The sequence below is a fragment of the Centruroides sculpturatus genome, unplaced genomic scaffold (assembly GCF_000671375.1).
Source record: "Centruroides sculpturatus isolate CEXI.00-Female unplaced genomic scaffold, Cexi_2.0 scaffold926, whole genome shotgun sequence".
Classification (NCBI taxonomy): domain Eukaryota; kingdom Metazoa; phylum Arthropoda; class Arachnida; order Scorpiones; family Buthidae; genus Centruroides; species Centruroides sculpturatus.
The window spans coordinates 70,882-98,386 of record NW_019385546.1 but is presented as its reverse complement, the minus strand read 5'-3'; the positions used below and the strand labels follow the sequence as shown (position 1 = coordinate 98,386).

The window sequence follows — 27,505 nt, the reverse complement described above, 5'->3', positions numbered from 1 at the left end:
CAGCAGATATCATCATTATATATATATATATATATATTAAATAATTTTACATTTGATCTAGTTAAGAGTTTTAAAAAAAAATTTTCTTTTTCAAATTGCAAGATTTCATCTTTTTTTTTTTTTTGTTTTAGATCTGTTTTGCTTAGCAAAAATTAATTATTATAACAAAATTAAGCATGATAAAAATGACATCACTTCACGCATATTTTCTTAACAAAGTATTTATATTAATTTTGATTAAAATTCATTTTTTTAAAACACTATTTTTCATTTATTTATAAATACCTAACTTTTTTACCCAATAAGAATTTTTTAAAGTAAATAAATTAAATTAATACTAATGCAATTTTACACATTATTAAATAATTATGTTGCATTTTAATATTTCAATTCTTCTGCCTTTCTAACATGAAATTATTTTAAATTTTTCCAAAATTAAGCTTAAAGATCTACGGAATAAGTAGTAAAATATCAATAAGCAGTCATTAATTAAATAATATAAATTTTATACATAGACAGATATATTGGTATACACATTTTTTAAAAAATAATAAAAATTTTTCATAAAACATTTTTAAGATCTCTCTTGAATTTCAATTATACAACTGTGATGCAATATAAAACTGTATAAAACTCTGATAATAGAGAAATGATTATATATATATATTTTTTTCTTCTTCTGCTATTGCTTTATTTTCCTTATCAAATTGCTTTTGAATTTCAATTTTTTATTATGTTCTGACTGCATAGTCACTAATTATATATTACTGCATTTAATTCCTACAAGACAGTTTCAATTTTAAAATATTTCTGATTACCATATTTACTCACATATAAGACAAGGTTTTTATTCATTTTCACTGTTTCAAAAACCTAGATTGTCCTATACGCACAAGCGAAGGATTGTTTACATTTTTGCAATAATTTTTGTAAACCATGTATTCACATTTTTTACCTGATGCTCACCCTCTGGTGCTTAAAAACAAAAGTATTTTATCTGGGTCATTTCAATCGTTCTTGTGTATTGTTAGGAGTAACGACGAATAGCAATAGGAAAAGCAAAGCTTTTGAATTGAATTCTAAATTGAAATTCCAAAATTACACGGGAGCCTGATATCAGTTTTAATCCATTCCCATGTGGAAACAGATGATTATTCAGAAATCAAAATTCGGAGAAAATCATGTAATCAACAGAGAGTGGATTCGACCATTAAGAACTGGCAAAAAAGGTTCCTGATTGTCCAGCTCTACATGAACAAATTATGTTGTTGACTTTACAGGATATTTCCTTAAAGTTTAAAATGCCAGTAATTTTTGCAGGACAATGTGTGCATTTGATATTTTATTTGTGATTAAATGAAATAAAATTAGAATTGTATTAATAAATCTAATTTTCTTTATTTTGATCTTTAAAGTCACACCTCGTCCTATATGTGAGATCATCTTATACACAAGTAAATATGGTATATACTTAAGCAAAATTAATGAGGGCATTAAAAGTTAGGTGTTTATTAACATATCATAGAATTGCAATAAAATCTTAAAATCATCATAGCTTAAAAATTTTTTGTAGTGGGTAATTGACTTCAACACAAAACTGATATGCCATGTAAAAAACTCATAGTAATAACAATAAAAAATAATAGAAGGAAAAATATGAGGAATTACCGAATAAAATCTGTACATTCAATTTGATGTTGGATACAAACAGATGAAAAGTTGTTCTATTGCTTGAGCAGTTACCTAATGAGACAGGTTACACACAGACGTGATGGACCAATGCAATCGTCGTGACAGAAAGCTCCACATTTCCGACACATAACCATGGCTTTGAGGTTACATGCACAATTATTATTTCCACTGATATCTGAAGGTGGAATGGTTCCTCCAGGATTGCCTTCGGAAGCTGTTTCGGAATTCACCCCGTTTACTAAGGCGTGCGGAGATCGTCCGGTGGTACCATGCATATTAGACGACTGTACTGGTGCTGTTACGACTGTAGTTGTGCCATTTACAGATGGGAAAATAGAAGCTGTTGACACAATCGGTAATGGAGTGACCATCGTTACTGCTGGAGAGTGTCCATCATTAAGAGGCAAATGATTGTTAAATCCAGTTCGATCTTGTGTCATGAGTATACTGCCAGGTGCTACGGGATATGATGTCTGGGATATTCCGGCAGCATTTACAGCAATTCCAGAATGTTGTAGTGGAAAACCACTCATTAATAACTGACTGTTAACAACAAGACCTGTGCTTGCTGAAACTCCACAATCTCCGAGATGCAACGGCATCTGACCAAAAACCATTCCTAATCCATTATTCAAACCTGTGGCAACTCTCATTTCTAAGTGACTCATTTCTCCTGCCAAAGTTACAACATTTCTTCCATTTTTCATTAATTGACCAGCTGAGAATGAAAGATTTCCAAATGAATTAGTACCTCCTGTGCCAGGAAATCGAGCACAAGAGGTATTACCTACCACTAAAAAAGACTGCGACAATGGCCGTGACAGACAATTATTCAACTGAACTAGTGAATTTATTCGTTTATTACATATATCTTGACAACTGTTGTATTTTTTAATATTAGGAAGCAAGTAAGTTTCATTTGGACTGCAATCTTTCGATATCAAAATTGGTGGTGCACTAGATGGCCTCCATCTTGATTCAACAGATGACAAAGAAATAGGAGTATCACAGTGCTGTTCTTCTAATTTTTCTTGGCAAAAATTTTCTTCCTTTGCTTCAATATTTGTTTCTTGATCTGCATCTTGAATGCTTTCTACTGAATCACAGCCACTGGTACTATTCTTGCAATACTGATCTTCTGTTGTTGGTAAATCATTTGATGTCTCCTCTTCTTTGGCACTTTCCATTAAAATGGTTGTAGACTGATTAGAATTCTCTTTCTCCGAAGACTGAATTTCTGTAATTTCATCTTGTACATCATCTTCAGCAATGTAAAGTTCATCACTCTCCTGTAAAAATATTTAAAAAATATATAAATACATAAACATTTCAAAGCCCAATAATTATATTAAAACCAAACAATTACTGGATTAAATTTGGCTACATTACCACTACTAATAATTATTAAATACTGAGTAATTTGGTACTAGAGGTAGGTGTTAGGCACTATCTCTTATTCAGTTTAATCATTAGTAGTGGTAATATAGCCCAATTTAACCTGGTAATCGTTTGACTTTAAAAAATATATAATTTAACAAACTGATAAATGTAAATGTTATATTTATTGAAAAATAACAATATTCTTAAATATTGCTATTTTTGAAATAGTCACTTGCTGCTTAACTATTATAACTGCTTCTAAGAAAATTACTGTTGATGGAATCTATCATTAGTCAGCTATTACTGTTATATAGAATGCTAAGGGCTCTGCACCTGACTGTCTTTGATGGTTCAACTCTAGTGTTTTGCATTTCATGATGTTCTCCATATTCATGGTGCATTTCATAATAATTTATATATAATGAATAAGTATTCAATAACTAAGTAATAAAAGAATTAATATAGAATAATCAATGAGAAGCAAAACAAAATGTAATTTAAATTTTGTTGTACATTATTAGTTAAAACAAGTGTTAAAAAAAAAAAAAAAGGTAACTGGCACTTAATTGATCATTGGGATGCTGTGGCATTCTGTGAGCACTCGGATCAAACTCTGATACCCCATAGGTCCTAAAATATTTGAAGTTTTTGAGATTTTTAACTTTTCTAGAAATACACCCAACATCATTTTTTTAATGTACTACTTGTAAGATGATTTCTTCTGTTCAAATGTTTCATGTCAGAATAAATCAGTTATTATATTACATAACAGTAATATATCATTATATTCTACACTACATACAGAACACTATAAAAAAAAGTAAATTCTGAAAAAGAGTGCTTTGTAAATAGACACCCACGACTGCTGCAAATAATCGGGCTATAATTTGGAAATATTAATTATGAATTATAATTAACGTATTAACCGTCGATGATTATACATTAGGCTTATATATACTAGAAGAGGAGATTGGACCAAAGGTCCAGGTAGTATAACTGGCAACGCATCCGCACAGTAAGCGGGAGTTGCAGGTTTGAGTCCTGCTTTGGGCCTATTCTTTTCTTCCAGTTTATTCTAAATTAATTAATTAATTATTATAATTATTAAATTTAATACGAGATGGTGCCTAACGCCTCCCTTTAGTGCCAAATTTATTTGTAATTCATAATTAATATTTCCAAATTATAGCCAGATTATTTACAGCAATCGTGGGTGTCTATTTGCTAAGCATCGGGTTTCGGTAGATGTTTATATCTGTAGTGCTTTGTAAATTTTGTCTGTGCAATAATTTAGAATAATTTTAATTTTAAGAAAAAGAAAAGATTTTGGAAATTGATAGAATATTGGATTCCTCATTTATTTATTTATTTGCTTTTTAGTCAAAAGCAAAGATGCCATTAAGTAGGCCCAAAAGTTGAACTTGACAGGCTCAAAAGTATGCAAGTATTAACGAACACACTGGTTATACTGTGGTTTCTCTTCAGGTTATACAAAACTATTTTTTGTAGAACTAACTTTTAAATATCTTACGAAGATCAATTACTTAAGGACTGATGATATATAAAATTAATATTTGGAACATTGTCAATATGTGATCACAAAATTGTTAAATAATGATAATTTACAATTAAGTACCATACTGTAATAATAAACAATGAAATATAATTAAATGATTAGTTGAATTAACTTGCTTTTTGAGTACACTGTAATCTTTTCACTATTTTCAAATTCAAATACAGGTATCCCTCATACAACACAGCATTCCTACAACATGGTTTAAGAATTGGGATATCCCTATACAACACAGTTTCATTCTAACAAGGTTTGAAAACACTCCTGGACAAAACATCAAAATTTTTAAGTGCAAACCCTGTCATTTGATATTTTTTAATTAACACAAATGTGTTGTCTCATATTTACCCATGGATTTTAGAATATTAAAATTTTCAATGCTGTTTAATTCTTTAATGACAACAGACTACAATTTTTCTTCTTCCTTGTCCTAACTTCCTATTATAGATTTCCTATAAACCAGGTGTCACTGTTGTTGGTGATAGTGATCTAAATGAACCCAAAAGACTATTGCAGTAATTTTTTTATAGATTAAACTAAAAGTTACTACATACAAAGATTAAATTTTTAAGGATAGGCTTGCATTTGTCCATCAGATTTTATAAAAAATGTAGAGAAAAATAAAGATGTTGATGATACTTCAGATTAAGGTTAATAAGAAATTATCCAGAGGAATCACTACAAACACTAATATGTTTGAAAATAAAGTTAAACTGTTTCACAAAGGTAACAAAATAAAACAATATGACACAGTAAAAAGATATGGTATTTATATTACTTGGACTGCATTGCTATATTTTGTTCAATAGTAAACTTAAGAAATTAGGAGTTCCATAATTAAATACTAGATGACCAAGCAGTTAAAGTGACAGTCTATCACTCTGAAGGACCCAGGATTCTAGATGGATTGAAAATCCCAGTTATTTTTTAGAATGGTCTATCTGGATATGTCAAGCCCTATATCATACCACCTGCATGCCCCTTTGTGGACATGGCTGAACCAATAATGGGCTTGCTAAAAGGACTTCTTAGTGCCCACAGGATGGAAAAAAGTTATTTAATTATTTACATGATGCACCAGTTTTGTGTTATTAATGTATTTTAATGTAATCTTGGGTAAACTTTGTTATTTGGAAAAAATCTATTGTCCATCAACAGTTCCAATTAAATGTAAAATAAATAAATAAATAATTATTATAACTTTTAAATGTAAGCTTTATGGAATTAAAGCTTATATTTAAAAGTTATAATATTTCTTAAAACTAGAATTTAATTAAAATAGCAGATTACAAAACTCTATCACAGATCATTTGAAAAATGGCTGATCATCATAAGGTATAATTACACCTCTGAATGAGACAGTTGGGACCTTATCAGAACTGTAGACAATACCAATAGGAAAAAAGTCAAAAGAACCATATCTCTACATGTGGCTCTTCACAAGATACAGCTCCCTGAAATTAGCTTACTTTCAGGTCATGTGATTTGCATTGCTCTGCTAAGACTATTGTGTTTAACTATTTAGCCCATGCAACTATACAGGCTTTGAGTAGTCCACTTGACCATTCATTGAGTACTTGATGTTATATAGTTTTAGGGAATGTGGGGACTTGTCTCCATGCAGGCAATGAGATGTAAGAAACATCAAGCACTGAAGTGCACAAAACATGGCATAACATGCAGAATATAGGCAGTATACTGATTCAGGGTAACTGACCTTTGGAGGCAAGCAAAGGGTTGCTTGTACAGGTATGGTTCCTTTGACTTATTTGCTAATATAGAGGGCTTACAGTCTCCAGTCATTCAGCATTTACATCTTATCCATCAGATTTGCAAATAAACAAATAAATAAAAGTCTTTGATCATAATGTATTCAGACAAAAACAATTATGTAACTTGTTAGAGATTGTGATCCACTTTTTAATCTGACCAATAAATTTAGTAACTGGATTAATTACTATCATAAAAATGTACATCATCACCTATCCTAGACCAATAATTATTTAATCATTAATATTAAATAAATTTAGAAATAATTGAAAAAAAACCTATGTGACTTCAACAAACTGGTCATGAAATATAATTTAGATATTATAACATCCAACATTTATTTTGTTTATTTTTTTATACCTTATAATATCTGAAAACAGAATAGATATGTTTCAAGTCAACTAGCATAGCTGAATCTTTTTTCAGGTAGATATAATCCAAGTAAATTTCTCCCCCTTCTATTATAACCAAATCGGTCAAAACTTCAATTCATAGAAACTGATAGCATGATTTCATACTAATCTACCAGTCTACCACATGCGAGAGTATTTGCTAGCACAGGAAATTCTATTTATAATTATATTCAGTTACTTACACCATTTGTCATCATCTTATTTCCATTAATCTACAAACTCAGGTTTGAGTTTGGTAAGTCTTAACACTTTCCACTTTCACTACTAATTTTCATAATCTGAACAATAATAAAAGAGAATGCATTTCATAAAAATGCTAAAATTATGATAATGCCTTTAATAAATGAATAAATAACTTCATGATTCAGTTATGATAAAATTATATTTTAAATGCTAAATTTGTAAAATTTTATGTAAATTAGCACAATGTCTCTAGTGTGTATAAAAGACAATTGTGAAGTTATCTCCATATAAATTGTTCCAATCAGAAGAAGAGGGGAATTGTAAAGCTGATTAGGAAACTGTTCTGTCAGTTGTAAATAATTAAAAGATCTTGGAATTGTTGCTTCTTAAATTATTAGCCCCGTTAATTAGGCTAATCTAGAATAAATATATTTTCATGAACTATAAAAAAATATTCAGTACTCATAAAATAGCTGATTCTAATAAAGTTTATTTTTCCACTTTTTCATTTTAATCAAATAGAATATTGCTGATCTTTTGCAAAGTATGAAATGACTTCTTGTAACTGTTCACAAAATTTTGGTACTTTTTCTTTATGATTAGCATAAAATACACACATACACAAAAAATCCTTTATATTTATAATTACAGGTATCTCTACAACACAGTTCACAACCTGGGGAAATCTCCCGTACAACACATTTTGTATGGGAATGTCTCCAATTCTCAAACTATCACAATTTTTAAGTATAAACACCATCATTCAATATATTTTTTTTAAATTCAAGCAAGCATGTGTGTTGTCTCATATTTGAAAATTTCAATATTCTAAATTCCTTGAACAATGTTTTTGTCTTTTCATCCAGTTTTTTTTAAATGAGAACTGATTATAGGAAGCTAGAAAAATTGTGAAAACTAGGTGTCACTGGCTTTGATGATAGTGCTGTAAATGAACCCAAAACACACTCACCATACTTAGTTTTATATATTTAAATTTTTAAGGATAGGCTTGCATTTGCTTTTTTGTGTAGTAACTTTTAATTTAATCTATGAGATTTTACGAAAAATGTAGAGAAAAATCAAGATGCTGCCAATAATTGAGATTAAGGTCAACAGGAATGCTCAGATGACAATATTTTACCAGAAAGAAAATGTCCTCATTTAATAGTGTTTAGCAGTAAAGAAAAAAATTAATATTAATGTGCTGTGGCGGTACGCCATGTCTTTGTAAATAGGGGTAGATATAAGTTTTATTTCTCCTAAATTCCTTTGTCTTTAACGTGTTTCTAGAACTTTCTAATCTATTCTTTTTCTATGGGTGGGGGACCTTTGTCCAAGGACAAAGGGAGAAGACAAAGGGGACATTAAGAAGCCCTGAGGCCATCAGGAAAACGAACAAGACACTTTTGGGGTCAGCGTCTGAGGTGTGCAGACGTAGTAAAGAGCAAGCTAGAGGTTTGTCGCCTAGTGGGACAAAAAGAGAAGGCTTGGAAGTGGTCTGAGAACGAACGAAAATTAGGACACCCAGATTAAGACTTCAAAAACGCCCTCGAATTCTCAAGAGATGGAAACGAGAGGAAGGAAATTGATTCAAGTACCGATATAGAGAAGATCGGAGACTGCAAAATTTACCCGGGTACCCCCACAAAATCTGTCCTTTATACTTGTCTCTTCTCTTCTATATCTCTTAATTTCTTCACCCGTCTTCCTTAGCATATAAGTTAGATTAAGGTAGATTTAAGTTAGTTGTAGTATCTCAAACCATAATTTTTTATTGTCGCGAGCACGTGTCTTCTGCTTGTGAAAACATAGAATTTTGTCAGNTGTCTCTTCTCTTCTATATCTCTTAATTTCTTCACCCGTCTTCCTTAGCATATAAGTTAGATTAAGGTAGATTTAAGTTAGTTGTAGTATCTCAAACCATAATTTTTTATTGTCGCGAGCACGTGTCTTCTGCTTGTGAAAACATAGAATTTTGTCAGACGGATTCGAACTTGTGCGCGTACTATAGTTTGTGATCAAGTCTGTTTAGTGTAAACGAACCAGGTGTACGAAGGACTACGTAGCTGTAGTTAAATAAATATCCTGTTTAATTTATAGTTACTTCTTTGTCATCCTTTTTTTGTCCTCCACACCACCATAGTGCAATACTTTTGATAGTTAATTAATGAATTCTTTAATAATCAAACAAATGTATTTCTCTTAATAGCAAAGTATACTATTCTTTTTTGAAAATTTTTAAAACTTAACTCTCTGTTTGGTGCTAGTTCCTTTGTTTCATATAGCACGAATTCACATAACATGCCATGATTGAACCTAACTACTGTATTATATGGATAATACATACATATGTGAGGGACGAACAGACCAACAATAAAGTGTTATTTTAAATTTTAATTATTGGAAACTTTAATCGGTTAAATTCGAACGTTTTATCGAGTTAGGCTAAAAGCCATAAAAATTATTTCCCACGGAGTTTGTTCCTTGTTGAGTCGGATCAAGTTAGTCAGGGATGTGTCACCAGGAACTTTTGATGGAGAAGACATATTGGACGTGCAACCGTTAAAGACCATCACCTGACCTCATGGAAAAAACCCAAGAGGAATGAAGAAGAGAAAAGAAAAAAAGACCCCGAGGTCAGTCGTCATCCAAAGTCCGCCCAACAAAGTCGTCCTCCAGGATAAAAATCGTGACACCGGATTAAAACCGTGACCCAGGATTAAACCCGAGAGAAACATTCGTGCTGGATTAAGCCTCTACACTCCTCCGTGCCTCCACACCAGTGAGCGGACAAGATTCTGATTCAAGATTCAACGGTAAAGAACTGTCCATCGACAAGGTATTTATCAACCCGCGATTCGTTTGTAAACTCTCTCTCTCAACGGCCTAGTATAGTTAAGAACGATGATATGCCCGATAGTATTTAGTATCTCTGTATAGTATTTAGTTCGACTTAATTAAAATTGTTATTTATTTGTTACTATGGAGTCCGAGTAAGTTACTTCCTCGTCTCTCTCCTCACCTCTACTCCGAATCCAAGCGCTCACACGCTACCGCTCGAGAATCTTTAGACATAACGTCGCGATTTCCGAGTCCCCCAGAGACTCGGTGGTGTCAGATTCAGGTCTCCTGACAGGGCGCCAAAGAGGTGCCGACCCTACGGTCACACATACATACATACATACATACATACATACATACATACATACATACATACATACATACGAGGGCTGTTCGGAAAGTTTGTGGCCTCAAATAGAACAACAAACAAAATAATGTTAAAACTTTTTTATTTTTCAATGTAGTCTCCTTTGTTAGCAATGCACTTATTCCAGCGATGTTCTAGCGTTTTTTATGCCATCACAATAGGTTGATTTGTCAAGGTGCGCAAAATACTCGTTCACTTCAGAGATGACTTCGTCATTTGAGTGGAATCTCTTTCAAGCCAAGAATTTTGTTGGGTTTGGAAAAAGGCAGAAGTCACTGGGAGCCAAATCAGGTGAGTACGGTAAATGTGGAACTAATTGGAAGAAAAGTTCATTTATCTTTTGTTCAGTGATTCTGGCGGAATGTGAAGGTGCATTATCGAGGTGAATGTAGAACCTTTTTCTTCTTCAAGTGTGGCCTCTTTTCTTCGATTTTCTTTCTTCATTTTTCCCAAAAGTTCACAGTAATAGACAGCATTGATGGTCTTTCCTCTTTCTAGGTAGTCAATAAAAATGATGCCTTTAGCATCCCAAAAAACCGAGGCCATCACTTTCCCCACTGATGGAACCGTCTTTGCCTTCTTTGGTGGTGGCAAACTGTGGTGTTTCCATTGCTTCAATTGTTCTTTTGTTTCAGGAATGTAGTAATGGATCCATGTTTCGTCAGTAGTCACAAACCGACACAAGAAATCCTGTGGGTTTTTCTGGTAGAAGTCTAAACACTCTTTTGACATCAAAGTGCAAACACGTTTTTGCTCAGCAGTCAGCAGACGTGGCACCCACCTTGTTGAGACTTTCGTCATACCCAAATTTTCAGTTAGGATGTGGTGCACTCGGTTGACAGAGATGCCTGTTGTCTCAGCTATCTCATGCATTTTCAAACAGAAATCTGCTAACACCAAATTGTAAACTTTGTCGATATTTTCTTCAATGACAGCAGTTGACGACTGTCCACTGCGGGGGTCATCTTCCACTCTCTCTCTCTGCCAGATTTAAAAAGGGCAGTCCATTTTTTCACAGTGGTGTACAAAGGAGCAGACTCTCCTAAACCTTCATCCATGTCAGCTTTGATTTGAGATGGGGTCAACCCTTTTTTCATCAGGTATTTCATGACCACGAGTCTCCATTTTCTCCATTTTTGACAAAGCACGTGCACACTGACTATCTGCTAAGCTGTCGTGGCAAAACTTTATGACAAATCAAGCCGAAATTGGTATCGTATCTTTAGCAAAGATGGCTGAATTATTCCCACCAAAAATTAAATTGATCGCAACACTGCATATAGGCAAGGCTGCGAACTTTCCAAACAGCCCTCATACATACATACATAATCTATCCTATTATTATTATATATATATATATATATATATATATATAAAANATTTTTATATATATATATATATAAATAAAATCATTTAATACAAAGTTAGCATCATCTTTTCTTACATTAATTGTCTACAGCAGTTCCTAACCTTTTTTTATTTGTTGACTCCTTCCAAAATTAGATTTAATTTTCTAACCTCTATCTAAACTAGTGCAAATAAGATTAAATAAAAATCCAAATACAAATTAAAACAGTCTCTTATTATTATTATTAATTAAAATTCTTCCCAAGGACAGTGATGTCCCTCTCTAAAAAGAGATTCCACCACGAGTCTCTTACAAAAAGCAATAAGATAGAAATAAGATGCTTCATATCTATCTAGCATTTGTACCCCCTAAGAGAGCAGTGGTGCCCAAGCTATTTGTCAAGATCAAGGTCTTGATATTCTAAAATTAGTCTTTTTAGACTAATTTTAGAACTAGTCTAAACTTTTTCTAAAACTAGTCTAAGACTAGTTTTAGAAAAAGTCCTTTGTCCCTACAATCACATTAGGGCATGCTGTACCTGGACTCCTTATCAATTTATATGTTAAGTCACCATTTGCAGTCAACAGTTTTTCTTGAGGTTATCTGGTCTTTATTTAGTGATCAATCAATCATAATGACATTCTTACTGTACTTGACTATGTTAGTCTCCTTCTCTCTATCAAAATAGAGACTTTCATAGCATTAGAGGTTTTATGTGCACCATAACAAATGTAGGCATAAAGAAACAGGGTAGTGACAGATTGCCTTGATATAGTCTTATCCATTATGTTTGGGATGCATATTACAGGCAAGATCTAGGAGTCCCTATGGATTCCCTGTGTATGGTAAACAGCAGAGATAATTGTATCCTTTTTGAAGGACCTTGTGGTTGATAGGTTAATGCTCTGCCCATATTTATTTGCCACTATGTTAATGAGAGCTACTGATCATATAGAAGGATAAAGACTTGGTAAATAACTTTGTCAAGGACATCAATGATAACACTATTGCATTAGATAGATGAGCTAGATGAAAGTAAACTTTCTGGACATCAGCATCTTTATATTGAGTGGTCAATACTGCATGAAAGTGTATAGGAAACCTAGTGCCATAGATCTGTACATACATTTGAACTTCTTTGATACCATTTCACACAAGTCAGCAACCATTAATGCACTCCTGAAAAGAACGATCACACACATTTCCCTATAAAAACACAGAAAACAGAATTTTATTGTCACCTGATCAGACCTTTCCTATGGTTCTTGTCCCAATATCATAAAGGGCCTGTTTTGGGATCTGTTTAACAATTTTACAGTCAATAGAGGTTAATGTAAGGTAGGCTTGTGGGCAGAGGAAGGTAGGATATAGATTCATAGTAATGGTTATGGTGATAGCAGTACAGGCAGCTCTTCATGCCAAGATAAACAACATCCAACTGGGAATTAAACAATCAACTAGCATCATACAGCTGCTTAGATTGGATAAAGAATTAGTTAAGGATGAGATAAAGCAGAAGTATATCTAGGTAGTCTTACCAGGGCCAATAATAATTTTTACTATGTGGACTCAAAATAAATATTATTAACACAGTATATAAAGGTATATTACAATTTTATAATTAAAGAGGACTGCACTGATACAGTCTTAACTCAATGAGCTTTAAAGAGAGAGACAACTGTCCAGGAGAAGAATTTGTGATTAAAAGTTGGATGGACTCTCATTTGATTAGACTGATGAAACATTTTATGAACCTTTTTAGTACATTATATAACTTAAATGTGATAAATTCCCAGATTTGATGGCATTATACAGGAGATGGCAGCAGTCGACATAACCTTAGTTTTCAGATTAAAAAAAGCAATTTTATAAATGGATATAATAAATTGCTTCATATATCCATGTGTATACAGGTAACCCCCGTATAACACGGTAGTTACGTTCCAAAAAATTGCCGTGTTATGCGAATCCGTGTTATACGAAACAAAGAACTAATACGAAAAGGAGGGTTAGGTTACAAAAATTAATAAACATGCTAGTATATTTTCATAATTAAGATAAATATCTTCATTAAAATTTTTTTAAGTGATACATATTAATATAAATTAAACAATGTTTTCTTCGTCATCACTAAAAACACTATTAATTAACCGAGAGCGTTTTCTTTTTGGCAAGTTATCCTTATCCTCTGAGCATTTTTCTGCATTATCTTCAGATCCATGCTTTACCTTTTGCAAAATGTATGTAATTTTAGATTGCTTGCTTCTAGTTAAAAGGTCTTTATAAATTTCCTTATATGGTGCTAAGCACTTATGAAGAATAAAGCAAGTATGGAATAAGGGAAAAATATTCAGCAACATCAGAAGCAGAAGAGTCGCGATCTCGCAACATTGAAACAAGTTTCGAGAAGGACCACGTGTATCGACAGAAGGCGAGAAGAGAAAATTTACATACTTAAGTACTAATAGTTCACGAAAATAATAATTTTCGTGAACTATTATTACTTAAGTATGTAAAAATTTATTACATTTGCTGTTGTACGAGGGTTTTATCCAATTCTCGAACCGTGTCAGAGTGAATCCGTGCTATAAAAGTACCGTGTTATACGGGGGATGGTACCAATTCTTGAACTGTGTTAGAGTGAATCCGTGCTATAGAAGTGCCATGTTATATGGGGGTTACCTGTAATTAGCTGATTGTTCACATCCTGTTGAAAGTTATAATGGACATTTATTGTGTTATTCTGTAATTTGTTTCCATTTTATTTTTATCTTACTGTGTTGGTTTAGATTCCAATACATATTCCATTTTTAACTTAGAGGAACATCCATTGTCATTACATTAGATTGAATATCTTTTATCTATATGTGTAGCTGAAGATGTTCAAATATTGGAATGAAAGTGAGAATTTCTGGTTACATTAAGTTATTTTTTATTATTTTCCAATATTGCATTTTAAGAAAGCCAAATCTTTAATCTTGTTGAAAAAATATTTTCAGCTATTCACTAGCCATTTTCAGTTTTAATACACCATACTTTACACACTTCTTATTTTAAATAACTTTAGACCAGCAGATTTCATAACATTTAACTATTGTAATTATCTTTTCAGTTTTTTACTTGCTTCTTTACTTTTATAAAATTGTGCTTATTATGGAATATTTATATACAATAAATTTAATTCAAAAAATTCCTTTGATTAAATTTATTCATTCTTACTTTTAAAGCAATTTTTTAACTCTTATATTTGATTGATATTACCCAGATTGTTGTTGATGTCAGATTTCACGTAATATTCCCATGCAAACTGGAAAATAGTGGCAATTTTTTTATTTGCCTGTATATGTGATGAATTTATAATAACTAATAAACTACATAATAATGTATTGCCTACATGCAAATGGTGAAACTGATGCATCATTTCTTAATAACATTGCTACAATGTATAAATCTGCTGCTTTCAAAGAATCTGAAATTTGCTTCCCCTAGGCTTGAAAAAGGTTAATGATACAATCCCTTGCAAATGTGGTTCAGTTTTTCAGTAGAGGTGCAGTATATTAATTGCATATATACCACATAATAGAACTTCATCTCAGCTAAGCCCATAGACATTAATTGAAAAATTAGCCAAAATCCAGGGATCCTGTCTTTCAAAGTGAAACTGGAATATTGTTCACTTTGTTTCTGATCAGTTCAGTCATTTATTAAATTGCTGCCTGCTTATGGTTGTGAGGCTCTGGATAGGTCTAAACCCTCACCGAAATTTTTGTTAAAATAATTTTTTTTAAAGTAAAAAAAAAAAAGCTAGAAATTGTTTTTTTTTTGTTTGAAAATGCAAAATGTTTTATTAAACAATAGAAGAATGTAAGTCCTAAGATCAACCATCTCCAACTGGGATTGAATTAAACTTTGATTTTGACCTCTCCCGTGATCTGAGTTGAGATCTCATTACAGTTAGTAATGAGTGATCAAGTTCTTGGAAAGCGAGAATGAGGAAAGCAACCAATCAGAATGGGCAATCAAGAATAGAAATTAATAAAAACCCAGGAATTCAAGGATGCGAAGGCTGTTTCTTCTCCCAAAAGTTCCAAGTGTCAGACTAATTGTGTGTGTGTCTCAGGCCTCTCCCCCTCAGATCAACATCTTCCCATCACTGGAAGTTGACCGCATCATCCTGGATTCATCAAGATGTCAAGGAAACTGTCATTCACAAACTGGGACACACCTTCATTTGGGACTATCCTAGGAAGGAGAGAAAGATCCAGAGGCCACTGCCTACTTACAATTTCCAAGATGGAAATTCTGAATCGGAAATCTTGTAAGCTCCTTTCATGTTAAATAAACAGTTTCTTGTAACCATAGAGTCTGTCTCACTGCCAATTGCCCACATATAACCCTTTTATCCTCTTGACATTTCCACCCGTCGTCAACCTTATATGGTTGTATATTTGCAGTAAAGACAAGCCAATCTCCCTAACAAAACTACAGTTTCAATTTTTTATGAAAAATCAAAACCAAAAATAAAAATTTGTTTTTATTCCAAAACTCTTTGACACAATTCAAGGATGAAATTTTGTGTAAGTTTCAATTAAAATAAAATATTCATTGAACAAATTTTCTTTGTGAGGAATAAAAGTTCCTTGCACCCATTTTTTCATTAATTTATTACAAAAATAAAAAATATTAACATGAAAACATATTTGCAACCATATTTTTATGTTGTTTTAATTTTCAAGAAAACAACCACAATAATAATAATAATAATAAATGCCTTGACTCTGGTCAGGCATAGTACACAGCCACCGGTGTGTACCGAGTATAACCCACTAAACCCAACACATAATAATAACTCTCCCGTGGTCATCACCTAATCGTGGTGGGAGAGCCCAGTAGTTTTACAGATCCATAGACCAATGCAGGCTGAGCACAAGCTCCTGGCAGGGACATCCATGCCAGTAAGGTCTATAGAGAGAAATGAAGCTAAGAGTGACCACACACCAACATTCTGTGGAGATAATCATTATGGTAGTAACCAGATCTAAGTATGATACCGGCTTGGACATCGCCCGGGTTAACAAGGTCCGCGTTCGTGGGTTAGGCAGAGGCTCACGTTCGAAAAATAGACCACAGTCTCCCTTGGTTACTGGTGGCAAAAGCAGCATTGGCCAAAGCATAGCTACTGCAATGCCCTCAACAGATGTGAGGAATCAACGTAGCCTTGGTGTTTCTGTGGCAATGCATCTACAGACCACAAAGGCTGGAAAACCACACCAACGGATGAAATGGACAACAGAAATGAACGAGTTTATCATCCGTACTTACTATACCATCCNTTAATACAGACACTGACACTGACACACACAATTAATTTTAGTTTTGTTTTGGTTGCTATGCCTTGACTCTGGTCTGGCATAGTACACAGCCACCGGTGTGTACTGAGTATAACCCATTAAACCCAACACAATAATAATAATGGTTGGTTGCTATGCCTTGACTCTGGTCTGGCATAGTACACAACCACCAGTGTGTACCGAGTATAACGCACTAAACCCAACATAATAATAATTTAAAAATGTAAAAATTTAAAAATAAATCTTTTTATTGTATATTAAGTCTTCAATAGTCTTGTAAACGTCCATTCACAATCACTAGAACTCAATCACTACAACACTTCCTTTTATAAGCTCCTCCCTGCCTACACTTTAATCAATTTGTATAAAAATGTTATATTTTTACAATAATAATAATAAAAAATATTGACCACGTCACATTGCTAGGAAGTTTCTAGACGTTGACATACATACCAATAACATAGCTTAATGTTAATGTTACACTTGTTTGGGTAACTATGCTTTGACTTTAGTCTATCATCTGCTGATCATGACATTAGCAACATACTATTATTATTTATTATTATTAACCTTTCAACAGTGGTCTAGATGGTATGGTTCTACCCCTAGTAGTGGAGAATAAACGTGGGAAATTTTTAAAGTATTTTTCCACACGTTTTTTTCTCATTACTGTTTCGGAAAAAAATTTTGTAAACAGTTACGTCAAGTAAAGAAGTGTCTTTTTTTATTGTTACATAATTCATATTTTATGTAAATTTTTTTTTCCACGATAGTTTTAGGCTAGTTTTTGGCGATACCCCCAAAAGAATTTGACGACTATAGTCGTCGCTCACTGCTGAGTAGTTAATTATTATTTTTTTCATTATTATTATTATGTTGGGTTTAGTGAGTTATACTTGGCTAACACCAGTGGCTGTGTACTATGCTGGAACAGTCAAGGCATAGTAACCAAAACAAAACAAAAATTAAAAAAGTGTGTCAGTATGTGTGTCTGTATTAAGGAATTTCCTAACAATATGGCATGTATTCAATATAGTGGCCTTCTGTAGTGTGATGTATGTGTTTCTATTCAATTGTAATGTTCCCAGGCTTTTGTGTAGTGTGTGTGTGTTATCACACCTGTACAGGAGAGAACAACAGATACAATAAAAACCTTATCCATCCTCTACAGATGCCTTATTTCCTGAGCAAGTTCTATGCCCTTGCTAATTTTTCAGTGCGTGTGTTTTGTACATTGAGTGTTTGGAATGGATATGTCTATAATGTATGTGATTTTATTGTGTTTGTCAATGAGTGCGATGTCTGGTCTGTTGTGGTAAATTGTTTTATCTGTAATTATACTGTCATAGTATATTTCGTGTGTGTTGTTTTCCAATACTGTGTGGAATGTATTTGTAGTATGGTTTGTGGATGTCTAATAATTTGTGTTTATTGCAAACTCTTGGTGTATTATATTTGCTACTTGATTATGTCTGTGTAAATAATCTGTCTGTGCCAAGAGCTTGCACCCAGAAGTGATGTGTTGTATAGTTTCTGGCATGATGTGACATTTTCTGCATGTGTCATTTGTGAGTGTTGTATCTTTGAGTATGTGTTTTCTGTAGTTTTTAGTATTTATGACCTGATGTGTATGACAATCATGAAGCCTTCCGTCTCCCTAAAGAGGCATCCCCGAGCTAACTAGCTGTTTGATGCAGTTTTGTCAACAAAATCATGGGCCAGGTCATAGGGATGTCTGCAATGGAGTGCCTTTCGAGCCCACGATTGCTTAATTGTGTCTATGCATTTTATATGTTGTGTCATGTCCATAAGATATGAGTGCAAGTTTAATGGTGTGTTATTTGAGTCTGCTAGAGATACTGCTTTATGTAACTGTTTAACTTTATGTAACTGTGGTGTTTCTTGTTTTTTGTAGAAAAACTCTCGCAGTATTTGTATTCATTTGTAGTGAAGGTTTGCTATTTCAATCAGGCCATGTCTGCCATCTTTAATCATCACTCACTAATCATCATCATCACTATTAGAATTGTTAAGATATTTGATTTTGTTAGTCTCAATTTACACAATTTTTATTTAAATAGCGTTTTACTAATCTCAAAATACTGTAGAATACAATAGTTGTATTTATGTAATATGATTGTTATATTATGTACATGTTATGGAAATTTCAAAGAAAATTCCTTTATCGTATATGAAAGGAAAGTATATATCTCTTTTATATAATTTGTAGCATATAAAAATGCTTCAAATTACATTTATAAATTTGAATAAAAATCCACTAAGATAAGGATGAATGCATATTACTTTTAAAATCCAATAAAGGTTGGGTGGATGCTTAAATCATTGATTTCACATTCAAATTCCATTGTGCATGTACTGTACATTTATTTAATATTTATATAATAAATTTTTAATAATTTAGCATGACTAAAAAACTTACTTGTGAAGGTTCTTGATTATTTAAATCATTGAAGCAATCTGAAACTACAGCCAATTCTGTAGTAGTAACAGTATCACTACAGTCATCCTCTCGCCTATCATTGCTATCAACAGAAATCTGTTCAATAGTGGTGGATTCTGCCTCCAGAGATGTGCAAGCATCAAGACCACTAGTGACTACTAAAACAGGATTTTTATCATCTGTAGAACAATCACTCTCAGCTAATATAGTACCATCTTCTGCTGTTATGACTACAGTTGTAGGATTTGTGGTTTCACCACTTGAATCAACGGTGAATGCAACATCACTGGTGAGAAGAATAACTTGATCAGAATTAGGACTTGTTGGTTGATTTTCAGTATCGGTGACAACAACAATAGATGGTTGATCTGATATAGCATTAGAAGTTAATGTTAAATTTGATGGTAAAGATACCATAGATCCATTGCTAATAATAACTGCTTCTTGTCCTGCAGGAGGCAAGACAACCTCATTGCTTTCTACTGAAGTAGTTTCAACTTCTTCAGTAATTGATGTTTCTGTTACCATGCCAATGATGTCTGGCTCAATTGTTTTAATTTGTAAAGTTGTAGATCCAAGACCAAGTGCAAAATTATCATTGGTAGGAGAACACGTAGTTAAAAGCAAAGGACTTGATGATGATTGCAGTGTTACCTGTTGTGATGTAACAGTTTGTAAAAGTGTCGGCCCGCTAGTTCCAGAAATAGAACGGTTACCAACCGTTACTACTCTACCTAAAGACTGCGGCATTATGGATGCTGCAGTGGAAGTGCATTGTTCAGAAATACTTGTCTTGGTGACTGTGGACACAATGCCTGGACGAGCTTTGAATTGCATATGACCACTACTTATGAAATTTGACCGATTTCTGCTCGATTCAAGAACTGCCTGACATATCTGATATGATCGTTCCAAGTTGACTCCATCAGAATTTCTATTCAATCCACGACGACCAACTTGTGGGCGAACCACAGGAACTGAACGTATGGTTATTGGGGGAACTAGGCTGGGACTTCGAGCCTAACGAATAAAAGTATAATTGATCAACGTTTCAAGTATTTAATTAATTATTACTAACAAATGAAGAATGTTTTAAACTATATTATTAGATTATAAGTTTATTGAAAGTTTTTTTTGAATTATTGTGATTAACAGATTATAATTTATGTTTGAAAATGAAAAACACCCGATTTGAATTCAGGTTTAAATATAGAAAAAAACTGTGTTTTCTTCTTTATTGTTTTAGAGAATATTAAAAAAAATCATTTTATTGACAGTTATTTTAATTATAATTTATGTAAAGCCTTCCTCAACTTACTTAAATATTTGATTTTGCAAATTCAAATATTTAGGTAATTTTTTCCATAAACTGATTTTTATGTATGTGGGGAGATCAATAAATAAGTTTTGGTGGTCTAGTATAATAACAAGAATTTATTTACAAGAACATGAGATACATAGAATTATAGTTCCGTCTGTCTTCTACTTTCTGATGTAACCACCGTCTATCTATATTCAAACATTTGTTATACTGATGTACCAGTACCTCAAATTTTTTTGTAGTGTCCAAAGCATGCAAAATGTGCCACACCTTGCTCTCAATATCACCATTGTTCTGAAAGCACTTCCTTTGCAGTTTCTTCTACAGTGTAGGGGGACAAGTGAAAATCATTTGGCTCCAGGTCAAGACTGTAAGGCAGATGTTGCAATCACTCCCAACACAGTTGCTGAAAACGTTCTTATGTGACCATTGCAGTATGTGGACATGCATTATTGTTCAAAAATGGCATCCTCACTAAAGATACCTGGATGCTTTTACTTTTGATGGCTGATTTCAGACTGTAAAGGGTGCACAGTAATGAGCAGCATTAACAATTAATCCATGTTCAAGAAATTCAACAAGGAAAACTCTCTTGGCATCCCAGGAAACAAGTCAAGAAGACATTTTATGAAGAATTTGTCACTTTGAACTTTTCAGAGGAGAATTGGTATACTTCCACTCCATAACACAATTTTTGATTCAGAAGTGTAGTAGTAGGCCCATGTCTTGTCTCCTGTCACTATTAAGCCAAAAAGGAATTTCCATCCTTCAGATAATGGGATTGTGGGTGGAACAAATCATTCATCTGATCACAATGAATCAGAACTGTAAGCTGGTGAGGTATCTCTTGCAACTACTTCCCAGTACCTAATGTTTCTTGAATGATGTTATGAGCTGTGCCAAAGGATTCTCAACAGGATTTTGACCACCTCATGCTCTTTGATCCTTTTTGTTTCCTTGAATCAAATAATTCACACATTCAGCATTTTCTTTCCCAAAAGACAGACAGCTGGTTCGCTATTCATTGCACAAACTCATTCATCTGCTGAAGAACTCTTGACACCATTTCTACACAGCCTGTTCAGACATTACAGTCTTTCTGTAAACTTCAATCAATCTTCTGTGAATTTCACTTCCAGATTAACCTCTAAGTGTTTTTTTTTACATCAAAACTGAAAAAAGTAGCTAACTGGCAACACCAATCCACCATGAAACAAGCTCAACTCGAGTGATGGCCACTGTTACAGTACAACCTGCTCTGTCAGTGAGTCATAGATGCACGATGATAATGGAAAGTAGCTTCGTCATCAGACAAAACCCCTAATGACCACCACAAAAGCTCAAATCACCCACTAGTGGGCAATATGGACCAGTTGACTATCACGGTTCTAGTCCATCTTACCAAATTACAGCCTACATTTCCTTGCTAGTCCAACTCTCTAACATTTGAATTCCCACCACCAGTGAATATTCTTGGAATGGTGAATAATTCCAAAAGATGTCTGCTGTGCATGCATGAGTGGGGCATGCCAGCACAACCACCAAAAAAAACAATCCATTCAGACAACAGATGTCTGTATGGATTGTTTTTTTTTGTGGAAATATAGTCTGTATTCTTACAAATCATTTAGTATAGGTGTACCAGACCACTGAAACTTATTTATTGATCTCCCCTTATGTCAAGATTACTCAAATAAGTTGTTCAATGAGTTATATGCTCTTTCTGTACTGAACTTTCTAATTACTGAAAAAAATAACATTCTTGCAGATTCTTTAATTTATTTTCTACCTTTAGTCCAAATTACATAATATCTATTTAATTAAGCAAAGTTCTAGCCCAATAGTTATCCAGCTTTTATCATTTGAGTATTAGTACAATTTGCACTTTGTTTTCTCTATGTATTTGTGTTAAAAATTAGCATTAAAGTAAATGCATTTAGCAAGTCAAGAAACTTGTTAAATGCATTTACTTTTCTAAAATGAGGTATTTCAATCTTTAGCACAGTGTTTTTCAACCTTCTTGAATACGCGACCCCTGTACAAGTTAAAAACTTCTGGCGACCCCCCAGGACCATATTGAAACTATATCAGTGATTTTAAAAACTATGTACTGTATTTAATTTTCTTTCTGTTGAGACCTAAATATCGATCAAAAAACCAATTATACTGTATTATAAACAGGTATAGCCTTCTCACTGAAATTGTAGTTTTTTTTTTTATTGTGGTGTAGGACCTACAAACACTTGTCTTTTCCTTTTACCCGCGACCCCCGTGTAAGGCNACTGCAGTGTTTTTCAACCTGTGGGTTACGGACCCCAAGGGGGTCGCAAAGCCTTACACGACCCACAGGTTGAAAAACACTGCTTTAGCAAATAGCTAAATCAAAAATTTTTGTATATTAATAAATAAAGCTTAGATTATCTGATCTCTATTCTGTTTATTTACTTATCATTACAAATATTTTTGTCAAAGAATTTCTAATACTTACTGCTGATCGAGGTATTATTTTTGGTTTTACAGTGGAATTTGCAGCTTCTTGAACATTTTGCTGTAAAAAAAATACATCTTTTGATTAAATTTTTTACAATATTTTATAATTTATAAATTAAATTTATTATAAAAATGAAACATCTGATTGACTGCCTAATTTTGATTTTAATCAGAAAATGGAATAGTGTATAAGCTCCATTTCTCTTACTGTTAAACATAGTTTTTTGAACCGGAAACAAATTTAAAAAATATTAAGAAATAAAAAAAAATCATTACTTATTTAAATAATTAGTAATTAATAAAATTACTGTTTTCTTATTATATTCTAAAAATAAATATAAATTTCACATATAATAGTTCTAAAAACAAAACATTGACAATCCTGTAAATAATCCTGCATTCAAATCATTCCTTGAGAAGTACATGCAAAGATCACCAGATGAGAGTGCCCTTTTAGAAAAAAATTACATAAAGTCAATTTATGAGAATTTCTTCAAGAAAATAAAAGAGATGGTTGGCAAGCATGAAGTGGAATTCATGTTAGATGAAACTAGTGATGATCTGATATATATTGAATGTGCTAGTGTTTCCATTATCTGGTGAATAGATAAACCTATGCTTTTTAAGACATATCAACTCGAGAAGACAAATGCCTGCACTGTAATGCAGTCATTCAATGATTCATGCATGAAGCTGTGGCTAGGGAACATACAATACAAAAAAGTCAGGCTTCAGCATGCTATATGCTTTCAGTTTTCCAACAACTGAAGGTCATATACCATATACTCCAATCAAGTGCAATATGTGTACAGTGTGACGTGTACTACACATGAACTACAGCATATTTGTGAAGATATCAGGAAGAAATACAGTAGGCTAAATGACTTTGTTGCTGCTCTGAAGATTATTGTAAAAGCCCCCAGTCATTAAGTTTTGTACTGAGAAGTCACTGGACTCCACCTACCATAATTTCATGTCATAACCAAGTGGCAAACTTAGGTAAGATGCAGTTTTCTTGTATGGAAACTTTAACAAAATCAAATGCTTCATATGTGCTCTAGATTTAACACAGCAGCCATCAAGCAGCCTCAACAATTGGTCAACAACAAAGACCTTTGCCTGATGTGATTCAGAGTTTGGAAGTAGAAAGTATGGAAAAAGGAGGAACAGTGGAAGAAGTTGATGACAGTGAGGGACAACCTCAATGAATTTGTCAAAGCCACATTTGAACAATCCAGATATGGAAACCTTTGGAACTTCAATTGAACTCCCATTCTGAGTACTTACATTGGTTTAAGTTGATGTTGATTGAAATCCACATCAACTCCTCACACACAAGGATCTCCTGAGCTAAAAAGACCAGCAACTTACTTTTTAAAACATAGAAATATTGTGTGTAATCCAGTATAACAAGTTGGTTAAAATCCAATAAATGTCATGTTTACTTCCTAAATACATTTATGATATTTGCTATAATGTTGGATAAAGAATGTTCATGTAACTGATTAGACCTGAGTAAATGCATTTCATCAACACCTTTTCTTGCACCTTTCTGTACACTTTTTCAGAACCATTTNGATTGAACTAGCTAGAATTCTAGAGGTGGGAGGAGTCAAGCAGTAGTTAGAAATGAGTTCAATATCACAGTGTAACAAGAATTCTGTGTTACTGAACACAGCCCTGGTCAAATCTTCCCCGCCTGAGTCACCTCAGGACAAGCATAGTTTGGCTAGCTCCGATAAAGAATGTTCATGTAACTGATTAGACCTGAGTAAATGCATTTCATCAACACCTTTTCTTGCACCTTTCTGTACACTTTTTCAGAACCATTTTCTTTCCCATTTTCTGACCATGATTTTACATCTTAAAATTCATTCTCTAGTAATAAACATTGGAAAAGCAGAAAAATGATCTCATTCTGATGTGCAATAAACAATTTAATTTCCATTTCCTGCATTAGTTTTATATTTATGATATATTATAAATTAACTTGTATATACATATGTGTACATATATAAATCTTAGATAATATAGAAAAAAAATTATATTACCTCTTGTTCCTGATCAGAGGTAGACTGAGTTGTATTTGGTTGAGGAGTACCCTCTGTAGTTTCTGTTGCTGTTACACTTGCTGTAACAGCTTCAAAAAAATAACAAACAATAAATAAATCAATTAAAACTCATTAAAAACTATTCTAAAATTTTATAACAGTTCAGATATTTTGATAAATTATATAACACAATTATTTTTCTGAAAATAGTTAAATTATTGAAATATTAAATGGTTAACAAATCAAAGCATCATCATCATTGATATTGGTTAAATTTACATTTTCAACAATTCTCAGTTTATTTTTTATGCTTTTTACTTTTATTTGTTTATTTGCAAAAAATGTTCTATTTGCTGATAAACTATCAGAAGCTGAAATATCAAATCAATATTGTTTTTACAATAATTTTAATCATCATAATACAGTAGAACATCGATTACCTGACTCAATTGGGGACAGGTTGAAAAACACTGCTTTAGCAAATAGCTAAATCAAAAATTTTTGTATATTAATAAATAAAGCTTAGATTATCTGATCTCTATTCTGTTTATTTACTTATCATTACAAATATTTTTGTCAAAGAATTTCTAATACTTACTGCTGATCGAGGTATTATTTTTGGTTTTACAGTGGAATTTGCAGCTTCTTGAACATTTTGCTGTAAAAAAAATACATCTTTTGATTAAATTTTTTACAATATTTTATAATTTATAAATTAAATTTATTATAAAAATGAAACATCTGATTGACTGCCTAATTTTGATTTTAATCAGAAAATGGAATAGTGTATAAGCTCCATTTCTCTTACTGTTAAACATAGTTTTTTGAACCGGAAACAAATTTCAAAAATATTAAGAAATAAAAAAAAATCATTACTTATTTAAATAATTAGTAATTAATAAAATTACTGTTTTCTTATTATATTCTAAAAATAAATATAAATTTCACATATAATAGTTCTAAAAACAAAACATTGNTGATAACGCATCCGCCCATTCTGCGCATCTGTTTCGGGCTTTCGTCGCCAAACACAATACTCCTGTGGTTCGTCATGCTCCGTACTCTCCCCACATGGCTCCGTGGGACCTTTGGCTATTTCCCAAGCTGAAAATGCCGCTAAAAGAAACCCGAATTTAGTCGAGAGAAGACATCGTGCAGAATGCGACGGACCGGCTGATGGCCATTCCAAAAGATGCGTTCCAGCAGTGTTTCCAGCAATGGCAGGAACGCTGGGAGAAGTGTATACATTACCAAGGAGACTACTTTGAAGGGGATTAGGGTTTTGTACCTTAAAGTCAATAAATTTATTTTTGCCGACCAAAGGTCCGATACTTTTTGAACAGACCTTGTATCTCATGTAATTAGTATATTAGTATATCACTATTAACCTATTTCGTGTTGAATTTTCATCGATGTTAAGCCTGACAAAAATTTTTAAAAATAATAATCGTTGCTATTGTGTCATTAAAAATTATTTTTAAATTATTTTATTGCTTACAAAACAAACAACCACTCATAATTAGAAATTTAAGCCTTGTTTAAATACTGGCATCCCTTTCATGATCGAGCCAGTGTTGCCAGCTAAAACACGAAAAATTTAATGAAAATAATATTAAAGTAGCCAAGACATAGCCAAATATTATAGCGCTGCATCACCAGCAGACATTTGAATTTGCCGACTAGAACGCGGTCGGTTAACTGATGTGACGATTGATCAGGGGTTGGATAATCGATGCTCTACTGTATTTTGGAACCTAGTTAACCCAGGATAGCTCAGTCATTTTCTTTCCCCAATCATCCAGCATAGGAATTTACATGTTAAATCAAGCTGGCTAATTTGAATGGTGTTTTGATACAGTATTTTCATAAACTCTCCAAAATTTTAATTTTTCTTTAAATAAAATAATTATCATTCATCCATGGAATAAACTAACCAGAAACATTCTATAAAGCATGGAAACTGTGTACAACTAAACATTCACATTATGTCATCTTATGGCAGGTGGGGGTCAAGGCTTCCAGACAGTGTGTATGGTGTAGATACATACTTTAAGTGTCGTTTGAACTTGCTTTTTCTTGAACATTTTATTTGATTGCTGTTGGAGTTCTCTGACTAGCTGACATAATAAATAAATGGATTTTTGATAAATTAATTTTAAAAAACAATTATAGTTTGATTCTATATTGGAAATATTAAACTGATATTCTTATCAGTTTTTTATTGAAAGCAAATTTTACAAGTTATTAACTTAATTTAAATATAT

At 32.7% G+C, this 27,505-nt stretch overlaps 1 protein-coding gene across 1 annotated transcript in view; it reads right to left on the bottom strand.

Moving 5' to 3' along the window:
- Positions 1 to 1,048: 1,048 nt before the first annotated feature.
- LOC111639992 (polycomb protein Asx-like) overlaps positions 1,049 to 27,505 on the bottom strand; it is a 67,194-nt gene continuing 40,737 nt past the window's right edge. Inside the window, exons 8-11 of the mRNA XM_023385985.1 lie at positions 25,242 to 25,330; positions 23,189 to 23,248; positions 19,359 to 20,399; positions 1,049 to 2,981 (exon numbers count right to left, since the gene is read on the bottom strand). Coding sequence (XP_023241753.1) covers positions 1,740 to 2,981; positions 19,359 to 20,399; positions 23,189 to 23,248; positions 25,242 to 25,330 — 2,432 coding nt within the window. The 3' untranslated portion in view covers positions 1,049 to 1,739. The remainder of the gene's footprint in view (positions 2,982 to 19,358; positions 20,400 to 23,188; positions 23,249 to 25,241; positions 25,331 to 27,505) is intronic.